This window comes from Leptidea sinapis, chromosome 3, assembly GCF_905404315.1.
Source record: "Leptidea sinapis chromosome 3, ilLepSina1.1, whole genome shotgun sequence".
NCBI classification, from domain to species: Eukaryota; Metazoa; Arthropoda; class Insecta; order Lepidoptera; family Pieridae; genus Leptidea; species Leptidea sinapis.
In genome coordinates, this window is record NC_066267.1 from 10,857,355 (window position 1) to 10,873,057 (window position 15,703).

General features: G+C 36.2%; 1 protein-coding gene and 1 non-coding gene across 3 annotated transcripts in view; both read left to right on the forward strand.

The window, feature by feature from the left end:
* LOC126979144 (uncharacterized) overlaps positions 1 to 15,703 on the forward strand; it is a 31,453-nt gene that overhangs the window by 11,837 nt on the left and 3,913 nt on the right. For both annotated transcript variants that reach the window (XM_050828381.1, XM_050828390.1), the window contains exons 4-10: positions 1,830 to 2,057; positions 8,474 to 8,568; positions 10,316 to 10,547; positions 11,916 to 12,174; positions 12,554 to 13,346; positions 13,673 to 13,871; positions 14,645 to 14,862. In XM_050828381.1, the coding sequence (XP_050684338.1) occupies positions 1,830 to 2,057; positions 8,474 to 8,568; positions 10,316 to 10,547; positions 11,916 to 12,174; positions 12,554 to 13,346; positions 13,673 to 13,871; positions 14,645 to 14,862 (2,024 nt within the window). The remainder of the gene's footprint in view (positions 1 to 1,829; positions 2,058 to 8,473; positions 8,569 to 10,315; positions 10,548 to 11,915; positions 12,175 to 12,553; positions 13,347 to 13,672; positions 13,872 to 14,644; positions 14,863 to 15,703) is intronic.
* On the forward strand, positions 2,694 to 2,886 carry LOC126979665 (U2 spliceosomal RNA). Its single transcript, XR_007732863.1, has one exon. It is a non-coding gene; the product is annotated as a U2 spliceosomal RNA (small nuclear RNA).

Here is a 15,703-nt window from a genome sequence, read left to right on the forward strand (position 1 = left end):
TCTCTCTTCCATAAAAAAAACAGATGATTGATTGCCTGGTTTGGTTGATTTTTGACTTTTAGATGGTCCAATACCATACTTTCGGCAAACTGCATCGAACTGCATGATACGGAACAGTACGGAAATATTGAGTATGTATGCACGAATCTGAACTAGATGGTATTCGACACTTATGAGTTCTTTGGATCTTTACCTTTCATGAAACCTCCTTTTATAATATTAACCCACATTTAAACTTATGGAGCTGCAGTTTATCTATTACGCGAGTTTATCATTTTATTAAGTACTAGCTGACCCAGCAAACGTATTGCCATATAAAGTTATAAGTGAAATATCAATAATTAAACTGACTGATTCTCAGACCTACGAAATATTAAATCGTACATAAAATGTATCATACTACAATAATTATTATATTCCTGAGAAAGTTAGAAAGATATTATAACGATTCTAATTAGTTATTCATTTTAATCTATTCTTTCAATTTCTTTTCAAACGACGGAGGACACATCAAAGGATAAACAAAATTGTTGCTTTCATTTAATTTTCAGCATTTTCATATTTATTCACCATATAAACCTTCTCTGGGCTTCCACAAAGAATTCAAGACCAAAATTAGCCATATCGGTGCAGCCGTTCTCGAGTTTTAGTGAGAGTAACGAACAGCTATTCATTTTTATATATATAGATTTCTTTATAATGTTCACCGTTAAAAACTTAGAATTACAAGCAGATTGTATAAATATAGATGAGTGCGCTTAACAACCCTATTACTACCCACTATAACTTGTTGAGTTAACTAATTTAAGCTGTCGGAACAAACTCTTGAATATTTGAGCGCCCGTCAGAACTCCATTGTCTCTACGAAGTACCTTCATTTATTTTCAGTCTATTTAAACCTTAAGAAATCAATGAGAATAATGTCCATGCCGATGGTTTCTTATTAGCACTGTCACCAAACACAATTTACAATGTTTTACTTACATGATAAAAGGTGGTTGCGAAACTGAAGTGGCAGTGGACATAGCTTGACGGACAGGTGGCCGTTGGGACAGTAAAGTCCTCGAATGGCGACCACGTACCGGAAGACGTAGTGTTCGTAGGCCCCTTACAAGATGGACCGCCGATCTGGTCAAGATCGCCGGAGTAGGTGGAATGAGGGCAACACAGGACCGAGTCACTAAATTCTCTCATAGATAATATTTCCATACAAAACAAATATTGAAAATAAAACTAATTATGGGTCCCAAATCGAAATAAAAACTATCATATCACTCAAGTTGGACCAAACTGCACTCCATGAAGTAATCCCCATTAAAATCTGTTCATTAGTTTAGGAGTCCATCGCGGACAAACAACGTGTCACGTTATTTATATATATTAAGAAGATATAGTTTTAAGTAGGTATACTCGTACTATAAACTTGTACTCAATATGGTTAACTGATTAATAATAATAATATAATAAATTCTTTATTTCGACCAACAAAGGATCATTATGTGTTAGTAACAATATACCTTAAAACCTAGTGTTAGTACAAGATATCTTAAAAGCTAACCCTTCCTAATCTAGGACAGGACCGACTTGTCAGCACATGTATCAAACAGCAGTGGTTCAGGTACTGATAATGGAACCTGTGAGAAAATGCCCTCAGAATACCATATAGATAGATATAGATAGGTCTTTTATTTCAAAATAATTCACAAACTTCAGCCATGTTGTCATACTTCGTCTACATTCCATTTTCTTTAGCATGTTATGTATAGGTTTTGAGTTTTTCGTATATAACGTTATTCTTTTTTAATAATTAAAGAAGTTTTTTTCATCAGGCTGTTGGCAGCGATCGAAATATACCAGACTGGGTGTTGAAGAACCGAGCTAATCTGCTCACGTCTATGATCAAAGTGTACCACGGCGACCTGCAAACCCTGGCCGTCACCATGGAAGACCAGAAGCGACTCGCGGAGAAGCTTTATCAGATCTTCGAGACTTACCTCCCAGTGCTGCAGTATGGCTGCCATATCTTCCAGCGGGTGCCGATGTTGAGTTTACCGAAGGTATTGTTTAAAGCTGATAAGTAGTTTCTTTCAAGAGGATTTACAAAACCACTTTAATCCAAGCCTTTGACACCGATTTCTGGTACTTATTTTGTATTAATTTTACATAGTACATTCTTCCTGACCTGTTACGAGATGCCCCAGATTTCGCTCTGATTTCATTTATGAAAATAATATAGGTAAGAAATATACATTATTTTACGAAATTCCACTCGCAAGAGTTTTAATTATGCACAGAAGAACGTCTGTCGGGTGAGATAGTTACGTATATAAAATAAAAAAATATTTTAGCAAGTAAACTAATAAAGTAAAGTGAAATAACCAAATATTGAAAAATATGTATACTTATATACATTTATTAATTATAGTATATATATATTTATATTATTATTTATTTAAATATCAAAATATTCATATTAAAATACAAGTTAAGTTTTTATTTTATTTAAAGTTCAACGAGTGTAGAGCTTGGTAGTAGATAGGTCGAGCCCGCAACATATTTTATGATAAGAGAGCTTCTCGTTAGTTTGTATGAACGCCCACAGATGGCGGTATCACATTGTTAGCGTAATCTTACGACGCGCTATTTGAATTTATTGTAAACTAGTGACTGTCTACATTGGCGTTTGGACGGCTATCGCTTCTCGGCCTTTTGGCTAAGATCAAAGTGTAGTATCTGTTCTTTTCAGCTTAATATCTGAAAGTTCCCGCATAGCGGGACCAGTATATTAAACTGATTTTTGTAAAATGACGGGGTGTTAGGGGCTCGCTCCACTCCTGTCACGGGTCGGCCCGGCATTGCAGTGCCGCCGGGATTGGCCCACATGATTTAATAAAAATTTATGTGATTTAACCTCATGTTCTGTAATATATTACCCCAGATTGCTTAAACTGTGCTTGTATACTATTAACTAAAACTTCAATCAGACTTCAGTCCAAACTCCATCGTTAACATAAGTTGTACATTGTGAAAAAACCCCAATATTTTTTTTTATATGAAAAAACAATTTATTGCAACCAAGTAAATAACCTTACATGGCTGACGTAGACTCAACCTCTGAGATACACCAAAATGATGTAATAGAGATTTATAGTTCGTCTAAAATCCTGAAGAAAAGTATAATAACATATCTCTCTCATTTACGGTTAACACACAGCAACCATTTTTTTTATTATAAATTTGTTTATTTGCGAACAATAGGTAATTCTAATGATAAATGTTAAATAAGGTTATAGTTACTATATTTGTACAATTTATTTATTGTATGTATTTCAAAATATATTATTAAGAAGTAGTACTAATTAATTACACAAGAGCTGAATTGTTTAACATGTTGTAAGTATAATATTGTGATTAAATTCACTGTCGCTGCGTCAGAGACATACTAAATCCGGTTTTATTATACAATATTAGAAGTGAGTTAGTATAAAACCGTATTGAACTGGTCTACTAGAAGGTCCCAGAAATGGAGACGGGTTACTCGAGTCGTGGCGGTTTGAAGTAGCTGAAAAGCCGTATCTAGCACGTGCCCTTGACCAGATGAATACGTGTTTCCAGATGTTTTCGCTCAGAAAACGCACTTCGACGGGACGAGATGATAGCGGAAAGACATATGCGCTACCGTAACGCAATATAGAGAATTGGTCGACCGAGGACATCGCGGGTAGGAGGGGGACGTCGCTCCCTTTCATACCACACCCTATCGTTTCGTCGTTCAGTCGCAGAGTTGACTTACTGTTTGAAATATAATTGTTACATTTTATTATGAAAATAAGGGCCGAGACGATCATGACGTTCAGTAGATGGTAACTGATACAGCTTGGCGATTACAATGGCAGAACAATGGCACTGCACTCAGGATTCTTGAAAAACCCAAATATTCTGAGCGGCTGTTAAGTCTTTTTTGCCCAGTAATTTCACTAGCTGCGGCGCCATTCAGGCCGAAACACAATAACGTTTACACATTACTGCTTCATGGCAGAAATAGACGTCGTTGTATTACCCATAATCTAGCCGGCATCCTGTGCAAAGGAGTGTCTTACTGGTAATATTATGACACTGTCCCATTTTACGATGCCTTATCGCTAATATTGTCACTATACTGGACAGATGAGGCCACTTAATATCAAATTTATCTGTTCCTTCATTTATTTCTACACAAAATATAACTACTGGCTACCGTAAATTTCTTCAGATAAAATTATCAATAGCACAACACAAATTTAAATTAAAATAATTAAGCTAGAAATTTGCAAAAGTCATTCATGAAACAGCTTTTCTGTAAATAACCATGAGTAATAAAAACGTAATTGGTTATCAAAACTTAAGACAGATTGTTAATTGCTTAGAAAATAAATAGTTGCGAGCTCCATCTTTGTATTCGATTATTTTTTACACTTAGGTTCACGTTCACAAAAAATATACAACGAACTTACGAATAACACAAAATTCAGCATCTCTATAACCCAACAGAAGCTCATTTAGCAATTGGGTCTGATACTGTGTTTCTACGAAAGCCTTCGCATTCCTTCTCACTCTACGGCCCCCACACGGCACGGTAAACTGCGCCTTATTGCTATTAACTTCTATATCAAACGTCGCTTCATTTTCCTTCAGCTGGACGCCGTGTAGATTGATGTAACAGGTAGGTTTCAGGTCTATTTTGAGATTTTGTAAAACAGATTTAACATTTCTAATGTGATCTTTGTATAAAAAAAATATATGTTTATGTTATGTTTTTGAAGTTATACTTCTTTATACGCGCTTCTAATAGCACGAGGAATAAATCATTTTAATGATTTTTGCTTCGTTAGGCCAAAGAAGTGTCACTTCTTGCGTACATACATATGTACATTTTCATTTTTTAATAATAATCTATGATTTTAAAAGGTAAGTGTAGAGCCCATTTATATTCGATCCTGTGATATGCTAACTAATCCCAAGAATACTAATTCTTTGCACAATAATATCCATGTAATATTCTCGGTTAGACAGTTATAAGTACAACTATGTTGCTCGATAATTTATCTGTTTGTTTGTTCGATAACGTTGTATATAAACACTTGAGTTGCCCTGAAATGTAAACAATAACACCTTAACGACTGCAAGATATCGTTTCTAAGCCATCGCTAAACTAATTATGATATGACAGTATAACATATAGATAATGTCGTCTGTACTGCCGAAACATAATTTTAATCCATTTATTCTGTCTAACAAGGGCGAGGTGTATTTATAAAACGACAGTTGTTTCTGCGGTTTCTGTCATAGAATTTTAATATATATACGACCTGACTGTCAATGTGACAGAAGTTTTTTTTATAATAAATAATTAGAAGAGCGCAGAATGAAACGCAGTGATTTGACATAAAATTGACATAGTAGTAGGTACTTATCACAGTATTGCGATTGGCGACGAAGTGTAATTCGTTTGAAAGCGAACAGTTTCTTAAAACGTAGTGGATTTCGGCTCTCTCTGTTTTTTTACAAGATTATAGCCGTCATCTGTCAATCTATCAATGACTGCACGTTTCATACAATCGAGTGAATCGCTTTTCGAGTGAATCGAGAGTTTCGCTAGGCTGAGTGCACAGTTACAGGGTCAATTATTTAGATCGTACATTGAAAGCGCTCGTAAATAACCGCGCGGGAGCCAAAGTAGTCAGACAACTTGTATAGCAATACATTGTATCAACATCTAATCCAACTAGATAACGGTGAAGTGTATGTATTAATTATAACTTGTTTGATTAGACTATCTGTTCACTTTATCAAACTGTTTTGACACGAATATTTTGAGTTCAAAGCTAATATAATGCTAGAAAAGAAACTTAGCTTTGAGTTGCCTCTGTAATATCAGCGGATATTAATAAAGTTTTGGATTAGGCAGTTAGAAGGATGTTGCAGAAATCCACTCTTATATAGTTAAAGTATGTTTACTTACTGCTAAAATAGCAGTATTGTAAATAAAATAACTTATCTATCCCTTTTTAAAAACCTGGTTGGCTTATCTAATTTCTAAAAAGTATATATGAATAAACTTTTGTGACATCAGCATGTAGTCGTATTTCAATTGTATTTTTAATGAGTGACTTTGACGAGCAATCTGTTGGTTTTATATCAATAAAGTATTTTTGACTTTGACTTCATAGGTTTTGTTTAATGTTTATAAAAGGTGATACTTTTATGTTTTTGCCAATAAATGGTAAAATGAAGTATCATACAGTCCTCTAAATTTTCTACTCTCTTGATCTAAGTTACTACCGTGGTTTTGGTTTGGTGTTTTCTTATTTTCGCCTATTTGAGTGAAAACGCCATAGGTGCTTTTGAGCCCAGTTGGAGTTGGGCAACTACACACGCTACCTTTGAATTTCTTAACGAGTATATATAGGTTTCCTCGCAGTTTTTCACTGTCCGTAATATAAAACTTGGCGGAGTTCAAACCGGTGCCTCACGGCCGGACGAGAGGCAACCGCCTTAACCCAAACAGAATATAATCACTACGTTTTACCTTAACCTTTTAACGACAGAAACAATGAACTTGGAGTATTTTATTTAAAAAAAATTATATTCATACTATATGAATGACTCGCTGCAGAAGTCGCTAGCGTTTCAACTATACGTGCAGGTATTGTGGAAACAGTATAAGACCGAAATAATGTTACGAAGGTCAAGCCGAATTCCACCTTCCCACGACACACCACAAATTAGGATATCATCCCCACCATCTGGATGTGTGGCGGTCCACCACAGTGCGGTTTTCAAGGAGCTTTCTTCCACGCACTACAAAGCTGTGGAATGAGCTTCCTTGTGCGGTGTTTCCGGGACGATACGACACAAATAGTACTTCTTGGGTATCTTCAAAAAAAGCGCGTACACCTTCCTAAAAGGCCGGAAACGGTCCTGTGATTCCTCTGGTGTTGCAAGAGCATGTGGACGGCGGTGATCACATAACATCAGGTGACCCGTACGCTCGTTTGTACTCCTTTTATATAAATAAAATAAATAAGTAGAAAATCGGGTTTCGTTTCGAGTATTCGATAGGCACCTGCTTCCTATCGGCTTAACGGTATCTCGACATCGTGACTTAATGTCGCTAAGAAATAGGCGTACATTTCACTCAAATATGATTAAAGCGACACTAAGTGCCGGCGACCTTGAGCGATATGAGTTCACGGCTCCTATGTAACAAAGCCAATATTTTCAAACATCTTGGGTTCGAAAATGTAACATTTTAACAGGCGCAAACTGCTTAATTGCTTACAACCCTCATTATTGATTACTAATCTGAATAAATGTACATACATAAAAAAGTAAAATCTATAAGAACAACTTTTATGATAGTAGTATACTAAACAAATGCATGATGCCGAGAAAAAAATTGTTTAACTGCAAAGAAAACTGGTAGTTCATAATAGCTCTGGAGTGCTAACTTTAACCAACAATAAGCATTAGCAACCTACAAGTAAAACTTAAGGGTATGTGTAACAGGATAAAGTAGTGTTCATAGCTCCAAATCCTATATTTTCACCACAAAACTTGTCTAAAAACACCTTGTTTACATGTTTTCTGTTTATCCTTCGCCTTAACATTGATTTCGACAAAAAATCTTCTTAGAACAAGAGAATCTTCATGTCCTATCTCGACGTCCCTCTTTTAGTGATGGAAAAACATTTTCCTTGTACATTTTATTAAGATTCTACATTAAACTCTGTTTTATTTTATTTTTATAGAAAAGGAGAAGAATGTATTAATAAATAAATCTATATAAATAAATAAATCTCAACGCTTATTATGCTAAAAATAATATGAACGATGCCCGTCAGTCATCGCGTAACTTTAATAAACTGTTTAACCTAAATTGCCGACAACGTTGTTGTTGTGATTCCTCTGGTGTTGCCAGATAGTTTCGGCGGTCAGCCTAACGAAACTCTCTAAGAAAAAAGCGATATACTCGATTGTATGAAACGTGCAGTCATTGATAGATTGACAGATGACGTCTATAATCTTGTAAAAAACGGAGATAGTCGAAATCCACTACGTTTTTAAGCAACTGTTCGCTTTCAAACTTAGCCGGATTATACTTCGTCGCCAATCGCGATTCTGTAATTACTAACCTATTTCAAACTTATGTTATATCAATGCACGTTTCATACTAAACTAAATTTAAATTTTTACTTAGGCAGTCCCGCCGCTTATAACGGTGGTAATCACTTCCCATCAGATGGCCCGTACGCTCAATTGTCATCCGCTTCCGCAAAATAATTCACATTAAAATCATATCTCAATTTCTTCTATTTAATTTACCTATAAGTATAAATTATTGGGATTTGATTTGTTTGTTTCCATATAATTGTAACTTTGACTGTATGACTGCTAAAACAATAGAAATTTTTACTATATGTATTGGTTACAGAGTGCCACATCTATATACATGGAGTCTATGCAGATTTTGGAGCACTGTCGAAGAAATAAAGGTGTTTTGGGTGCTGTCGTCCTGTACAACAATAAGTATGTATGATTTATTTAATAGAATCACTCTGTTGTCTGCAACCATTCAGAAAGTCCATAATTGTATCAGTCAAATAAAATATTTTAAAAATGCAGTCGTGCGTTGTAAAAAAGTGTAAAAACGATACTATGTAAGTATTTGTGGCCATATATGATTATTTAAGGGAGAAAAAGTTCTGTAATTTACGGGGGATAATAGATCCCCCGTAGCCGCACCCACACTAGCATAACGGTGCTTCACTTGCTAATATCACGGCGCGGAGTCCTTCTTTTTTTACTCGTCCGTGACAAAATTAATGTAAAACGCAATAAAAATCCTGATAGATTAAGGTCAATTTGATAAGTGTCCAGTTATTTTAACATGAAACCTGTTTCGAATTATTTTAAAGCTTATTAACGAATTCAAAATAGCGGGTGCATACTAAAGTTAGATGTTGAATATCGTTTTAAATTGATTGCGAATACTTGTATGAAATTAAATTGCGTAACAGATATATACCTTGGCTTGTTTTCTATTACGGAATATTATTTCTAGCTATAAAAAATAATGTCTGTATAACGTAGATACATTTATATAATTGTTGCAGAAAATCTATATCAATAAAAAATAACATTTAGTTAAATAATATTATTAGTTAGTTTAGTTGGGCTGATTACACACAGCGTCTTGATTGGGCCATTGTGCGTTTTTAAAAATCTCTTCTTACTACAACCAGCCCAGATCATTACAGAAGTCTAGCAGTCTTTTTAAGTTTCTGCAGGCATCCGGAAGCGATGCTGGAGATTGGAGTATTTGTGCCCGTTGTTCGGCCACACTGCTGCACTCCATAAGCACGTGTTCTGGCGTTTCCTCTGCCGCCATACATCCTCTGCACAAAGGGCTGTCTGTTACACCTATCATAGACAGATGCTTGTTCAAGGGACAGTGACCGGTGACTTAACCTACAATTGTGCGTATATTGTGTAGTCTCATCAGGTTGCGGGCCAACCTCTAGCGGCACCGGAACCGCATTCTTTGTTAGCCTGCAACCTTTGCTGTTTCTCCATTCTGTTAGGTAGGATTGTTCAGTTATTTCTCGTAGCCATTATTTAATTTAAAATAATATTATTGTTTATTATCGTAGTAGGATCACTTCTATATACCATCGCGCCGATACTTGTTATTCGGCTATGTCGAGTTAGGACTTGGGAAGTCTTTCGTTCGGCGATGTGTATCCTTTTACTAGAAGATCTCAGATTATGTACTAAATACTTATGCATTGCGAAATTCTAAAGAATTGTTGTAAAATGAAATAAATTAAATTGTAATATTTTGTTTGTGCTTCTTTAGTTTTAAACAAAGAGCATAAGTAGTATTTTCGTCGCAGTCATTATTTTTACACGATTCTTATCAGCTTAAACGGCCAGATTTCGTTCAAACTTCGTACATTTATTGAGGACCGATGACAATATATAGAATTGATAAAATTTTTCAATCTGCAAAATAAGATTTTTCTTAGTTTATATAATTTTCCTCTATCATCGATGAGGCAGATCTTGTGTGTATTCTTAATATTTGAATTTCTATTTTTTATTTCCGTTTTCTATAAAAAGCGTGTTTTTTAATTTTTTTAAACTATTATTTATTAGTTTGGGTGGTTTATTAGTACTGGATGATTTTAACATTTTTAACAATAATATTTGACTCCAATCACTTTTCATACTTACATACACGCTATTAGAAACCACACGCCATAAATTGTTTTAGGATAATATCAACGCAACTCCCACCAAGCCTAACTTCATATCTGACCGTCGTGGATCCTTACCGGATAAAGTCGCCGGCCGAGAGCCTTCAAACAGACACACCCTTGCCGCTGGGAGCTCAAGTCCTGGTAGTCTACGTGGGCAGAAAAACGTACAGCAGGCTCAAGAAACAATCCGACATCTTGCAGGAGCTGTCCACAAATGGGGAGGATATGATTAACGGGTTCAAAAAGGTAAGAAAAGAATTAAATGCTAATTTACTATAGATGCGGGAAGCAAAGAGAATCACGGATGGATTTATAAATCGGTTTTTAGATTATTAGTATTCAAAGGATACCTAAAGGTTCATACGTAACGAAGTTCATGTTATGCGGCTCTTAATAGTAGTTAGTTACCCATTTCCCCAATTAAATAAAAAATTGTACCGTTATTATGCTATTATTTATCTATTATTTTAGATTAGCTAAAATATTTATTATTTTAGCTATTTCATTTCAACAAATAATTCTTAATTCACTAGTAAACAAAACAACTAATTGTTGTTATGTTTACAATACGAAAATATTAGTTTATCATTTTTAATAACGGCTCGGTTCGCGCTATACGGCTATAGCTGCCTAAAGCCCGGTATCCACCAAAGCGGAGCGGAGAGGAGACAACAGGAACCAATCAGATATCGTTATTTACACATCTCCTCTCCGCTCGGCTTCGGTGGAAATGGATCAAGCGGAGAGGAGAGGAGATGTCTCATTTGTCTATAGAATTTTGTGGCGCGTAGAGTGATCAAGCGGCACGGAGATGCGTGAAGGCGGGCGCCCGCACTCTCGCGCCCTTATCCCGTAACTCCGACACCCGAAATCGTTGCTATAAACACAACTCACACCTGCTCTCCGCTCTGGTGGAAATAAGATGACAGCTTCGCGGCTTATCTCCTCTCGTCTCTTCTCTCTGCTTTGGTGGATACCGGACCTCAGCGTATAGTCTGATGCGCGAAAAAAAATCTTTGCCGCTAGTCACTATAAATATTTCTATTTTGAGCATTACTATTCAGTTATTGAAAACCCATCAAATATGTAAACTTTAAGTAGGAAAGGAGAGCAATACGCAGGTAGTTAAAGATTTTAAAATAACGAATGATAATAATTATTATAATAATAATTATTTAGTGTAGCATGGGGAATAGAGTCGGTGATGAACAATATAGTCTTCATAATGTATTTTCGAAATGTTAGAAAACGTCAAAGCTTTATTTTGCATTCGAATAACTTGTAGTCTAATACTATTAAGTTATCACAAGGTTACTAGTGACACCTAATCAGCTTACATTCAATACTAAGTGGATTGCTTTAGCTACAAATTCTCACACAGCAAGGTCAAAGGACACAATTAAAAGACGAACAATTTCACCTCCACCAAATTTCGACGGCGAACAATTTCACTCAAATCTTTAATTACCCTAAGAATAATACGATATTTTCAAAATAAGAAAATTTACTCTGATCTGCCAAAGTTTTTAATGAGAATATATACATATTAAAACTTTATGATAGCCTATAGTTTTTTTTATAAAGAATAAATAGTTCGTATTCATGCACTTTTAGGCCCAAGAAACTGAAAAGGAAAAGACCCAGATCCAGGGTGGTATGAAAAGGGACAAGTCCCTTCTGTTCACCGCTGTTCCCGAAGAAGACCACAATATGATATCACCTCCCAGCAAAGAGGGCCAGAAGAAACCTAGCATGCCAGACGTTGTACCTTTCGCAAACAAACCCAGAAGTCGACCCAATAAAATTTCGCTGAATTTCAAAACTCAAAAGTCGTTGGATGAAGTTGTTCTGGAGAGTGAAAATGTATTTACTGGTACGTATCTATTTGCTTTTGGGTACCTATTCTAACATATATTATTCAATCAAAATTGTTTACATAATAATAAAAATAGCATACAACTTAGGGAAAATCAAATGTTTTGTCCTTTTTTATTCTTTATTAGGCGGACATACGAGCGAATGGATGATATGATGGTAAGTGATCATCACGGTCCATACTCTCATGCAACACCGGCTCACCAAGCACATGCTTTTTGGAAGGTATTCTTCAGGCAACGAATAATAATAAAATTAACGAAAAAGTCTAATATACATTTTATTAATATCCATTGTTATAGGCAGCATCGTACTAAATGTAAGCCCAATCGTCCATTGACGGATAACATAAAAAAAAAATATATACATTTTTCCAGGTCAGACTAGTGTATGCTCAACGCCCATGGTGGAGTACAAAAGGCTACACGGCAATATGCTATCCATCTGTCAGAACCTGGACAGCCAGGACAAAACAGACTTAGAACCAGATGTGATTAAAAACATAGACTTGGCAACCAATGAGGTTAGAGACAAAACAGCACTGAGCACCGATTGCGTCGCCGAACACTTTATCAGCAAACCCGAACCAATGCGAAAACTTGCAAGCGTTACTAACTTATTGGAAAAAAACGAAACTGACCTCGTGAAGTTGTCTAGAGAGGATTTAGTGCGGAAGAACCATAACACGACCATCAACGACCCCTTATTCCCAGTATTCCGAAACGACGGCGTGGCTATTTCAGAGTCCTTGTTCAATCAGTACTTGGAGCAGTACTACGCAGGGATAAAAGACAAGTCTAAAGAAAACATGTTCAATTTTAACCTAAAGCTTTGCGAGTTGGATAAATTTCATGACTTTGATTCTGAGCTCACGAAGTCTCCGCAGCGGACGCCAAAAAAGATTAAAGACTCAAAGGCGACGAGCGATCAGTCTAGACGAAAATCTTTGTCCTTGCCTCTGAAATCTTTAAACACAGACTCCTCAGATTGTGAGACAGTCGCATTTAAGAAGAAGCTAAGCGGGGTCCAACTGACGCCGCTTATGGAGAAACTTAGCCATTTGGCATTTTCTGATAAGTCAAGCGGGTATAGCAGTAGAGTCATGACACCGTTGGAGTATAAGGATATCTTGACGCCGAGCTTAGAGAAACAAGTTTCTTTTGCAGAGAGGTAAGGTGCAAATTTGAACTTTGATATCAGTGTTCATATTTTACTAACTAGCTGTGATAATGTATGAGGATTGGTCCATTGTTTATTTCTTTCATTTTAATATTAATCCTACCGAAAAATTAAGATTCATTTAAAAAGGCTTATAAAATTGGCATTTGATAGGCTATCAACATTTTTAGTGTGTCTCAAAATACATCAATCCAAAACCATATTATAAGTAATCATAAAGCCTCTAATATTAAATGGTCATAATTGTAATAAACCAAGCCAATAATAATGCTTTTAACTTGTACTAGATCGAGCTAAAAGTGTTTTTAAATTAATAGGTCAAAACAGCGCCAAGAGTGGGACAGCGAATCAGAGTCGGAATCGGATAGCGAGTACGAGCGGGACAACGACAGTATATGTAGGTACAGTGCGCGCGCAGAGAAGTGTGCACTGTTCGTTAGCGGTCTCCACAACATGGCGTTGTACGTGCTAATGGACACCGACGCAGCTAATAACGCCGATACTATCAATTCTTTGGTATGTTGAAAACAATTTTAAATCATGCCTTCAAAGAGAGAGATATTATGTTAGCTTACATGGATGTTCTAGTCGACCCGACAGACTTTATTATGTCCAAATGAAAATATGTTTGCTACGAATTTGCCTCAGTCAAGTATAAGAAAAGTTTAGCAAAGCCCTTATAATTATTGTGGTGTAGCAAGAGCGTCGCGTTCGGTGTACCTCTTGCTTCTAACATTATGTTTGGGTTCTTCACACTTTATACTATGAAAGCTTAAGACTTTTTTTCCAAAGTTTATTTATATTTAACTACAGTAGATAGGGTGTTATTTTGTTCGACGACTTTTAGCCATCTTGTACATAGTGGCATGTTCTCGTTGCCGTAGAAGGTTTGGGTCCTCTAATCAAAAAATGTGACAAGTAGTTTTGGCAGTCCTGTCTTGGTGTTAAAGTGACACTGCCTGACACTTCAGAAGAGAGCGAAACTGGTGGAAACCTGATCATGTGCAAGGTCAAGGCTATATGGCGGATCCATTGACACCTCCCAGCCCAAACTCTTTTAATTTTTTGCCGAGTCAATAAAAAAATGTGTGGTCTAGCGTAATTGTTATGATAGACTACACCCTTTCAATTGATAAAATCCGGCATCTTTCTCAGAACTTCTTGGTTTCATCTCATCAGTTGTTTTCAGTACCTCAAAGTCCCCACGATCCCTCTGGTGTCGCAAGATCATAAGAACTATTATGGACATGGGTGGACCTGATATTAAGTGAGCTGTTGATATTTTTCAGTGGGAGACATCTCTGAACGCGCTCGGTCCCATCGAGCAGAAGTGCCTGGAGCCACTGGTTGGCAATGCGGAGGCGACAGACTACAGCTATCTGATGCTAGACCCGGACTGGGGCACCGTCCGCAAGGGCGGGCCCTGGGCGGCCATGGACATCGCCACCATGGGCCTGCTTCACAACGAGTTCCAGGAGGACCGCGACCTGACGGAGTTCATGCTGAGGTATGTTCATGTAGGTGCCGGAAACGCGTTTGTGTATTACTATGGTGTTGCAGTAGGTGATCAATTTCTTTACTATAGTACCTCCTCAAAATAGGGTTTCAGATATAAAATAATGACAGATTTTTTAAATTCAGTATTAATTTTTGTGATGGGGTGAGAACTCTAAGAAATTCAAAATATATGTTAATGTTATATAATTCAAAATATAATGTTATTTTATTGTTGTATATTAAGAATGATAATATTTTCAATTAAAAATAACCCCTTTTAGCCATTTAAATTTTTTTACTCACGGATTTTAGTGAAAGGTTTAACGCAATCGTTTTAATAGTGAAGAGCCTATATTACATAAATAAGGAACAAGGAGTCATACAGTACCTATAAGCTACAGTTGGTGAACCCGTGTTCCCAAAATATTTTTTTGGGGATTTCATGACCATATCGACAATGTTACTCATATATTTTTTCGTCACTTATAGAAAACCTATAATAATACCAACTGGCTCTATCATGTTAATTTAACTTATTGGTATGATAGAGTAAGTTCCTCTTGTTCCATTAATGTCTACTCTCTGAATCCAATTATAGAAATACGATTTTATAAAATCTAGAGAAATATCTCTAACCCCATAGTGGTCAAAGTTTTAAAGTAAAGTTTCATGATAGACGGACGTCGAATGCCTTGGATAAATCACAAAACACACGTAACACATCACACCAATCCTTCCAAGCATCCAATTATTTCTTATTGTCTCTGTACTAGCATCTGTGGTTGAACGATCTTCCTTAAAACGTTGTTTATTAAGCACGATTTTATTATTGTAAAAATGCTTAAGATGCA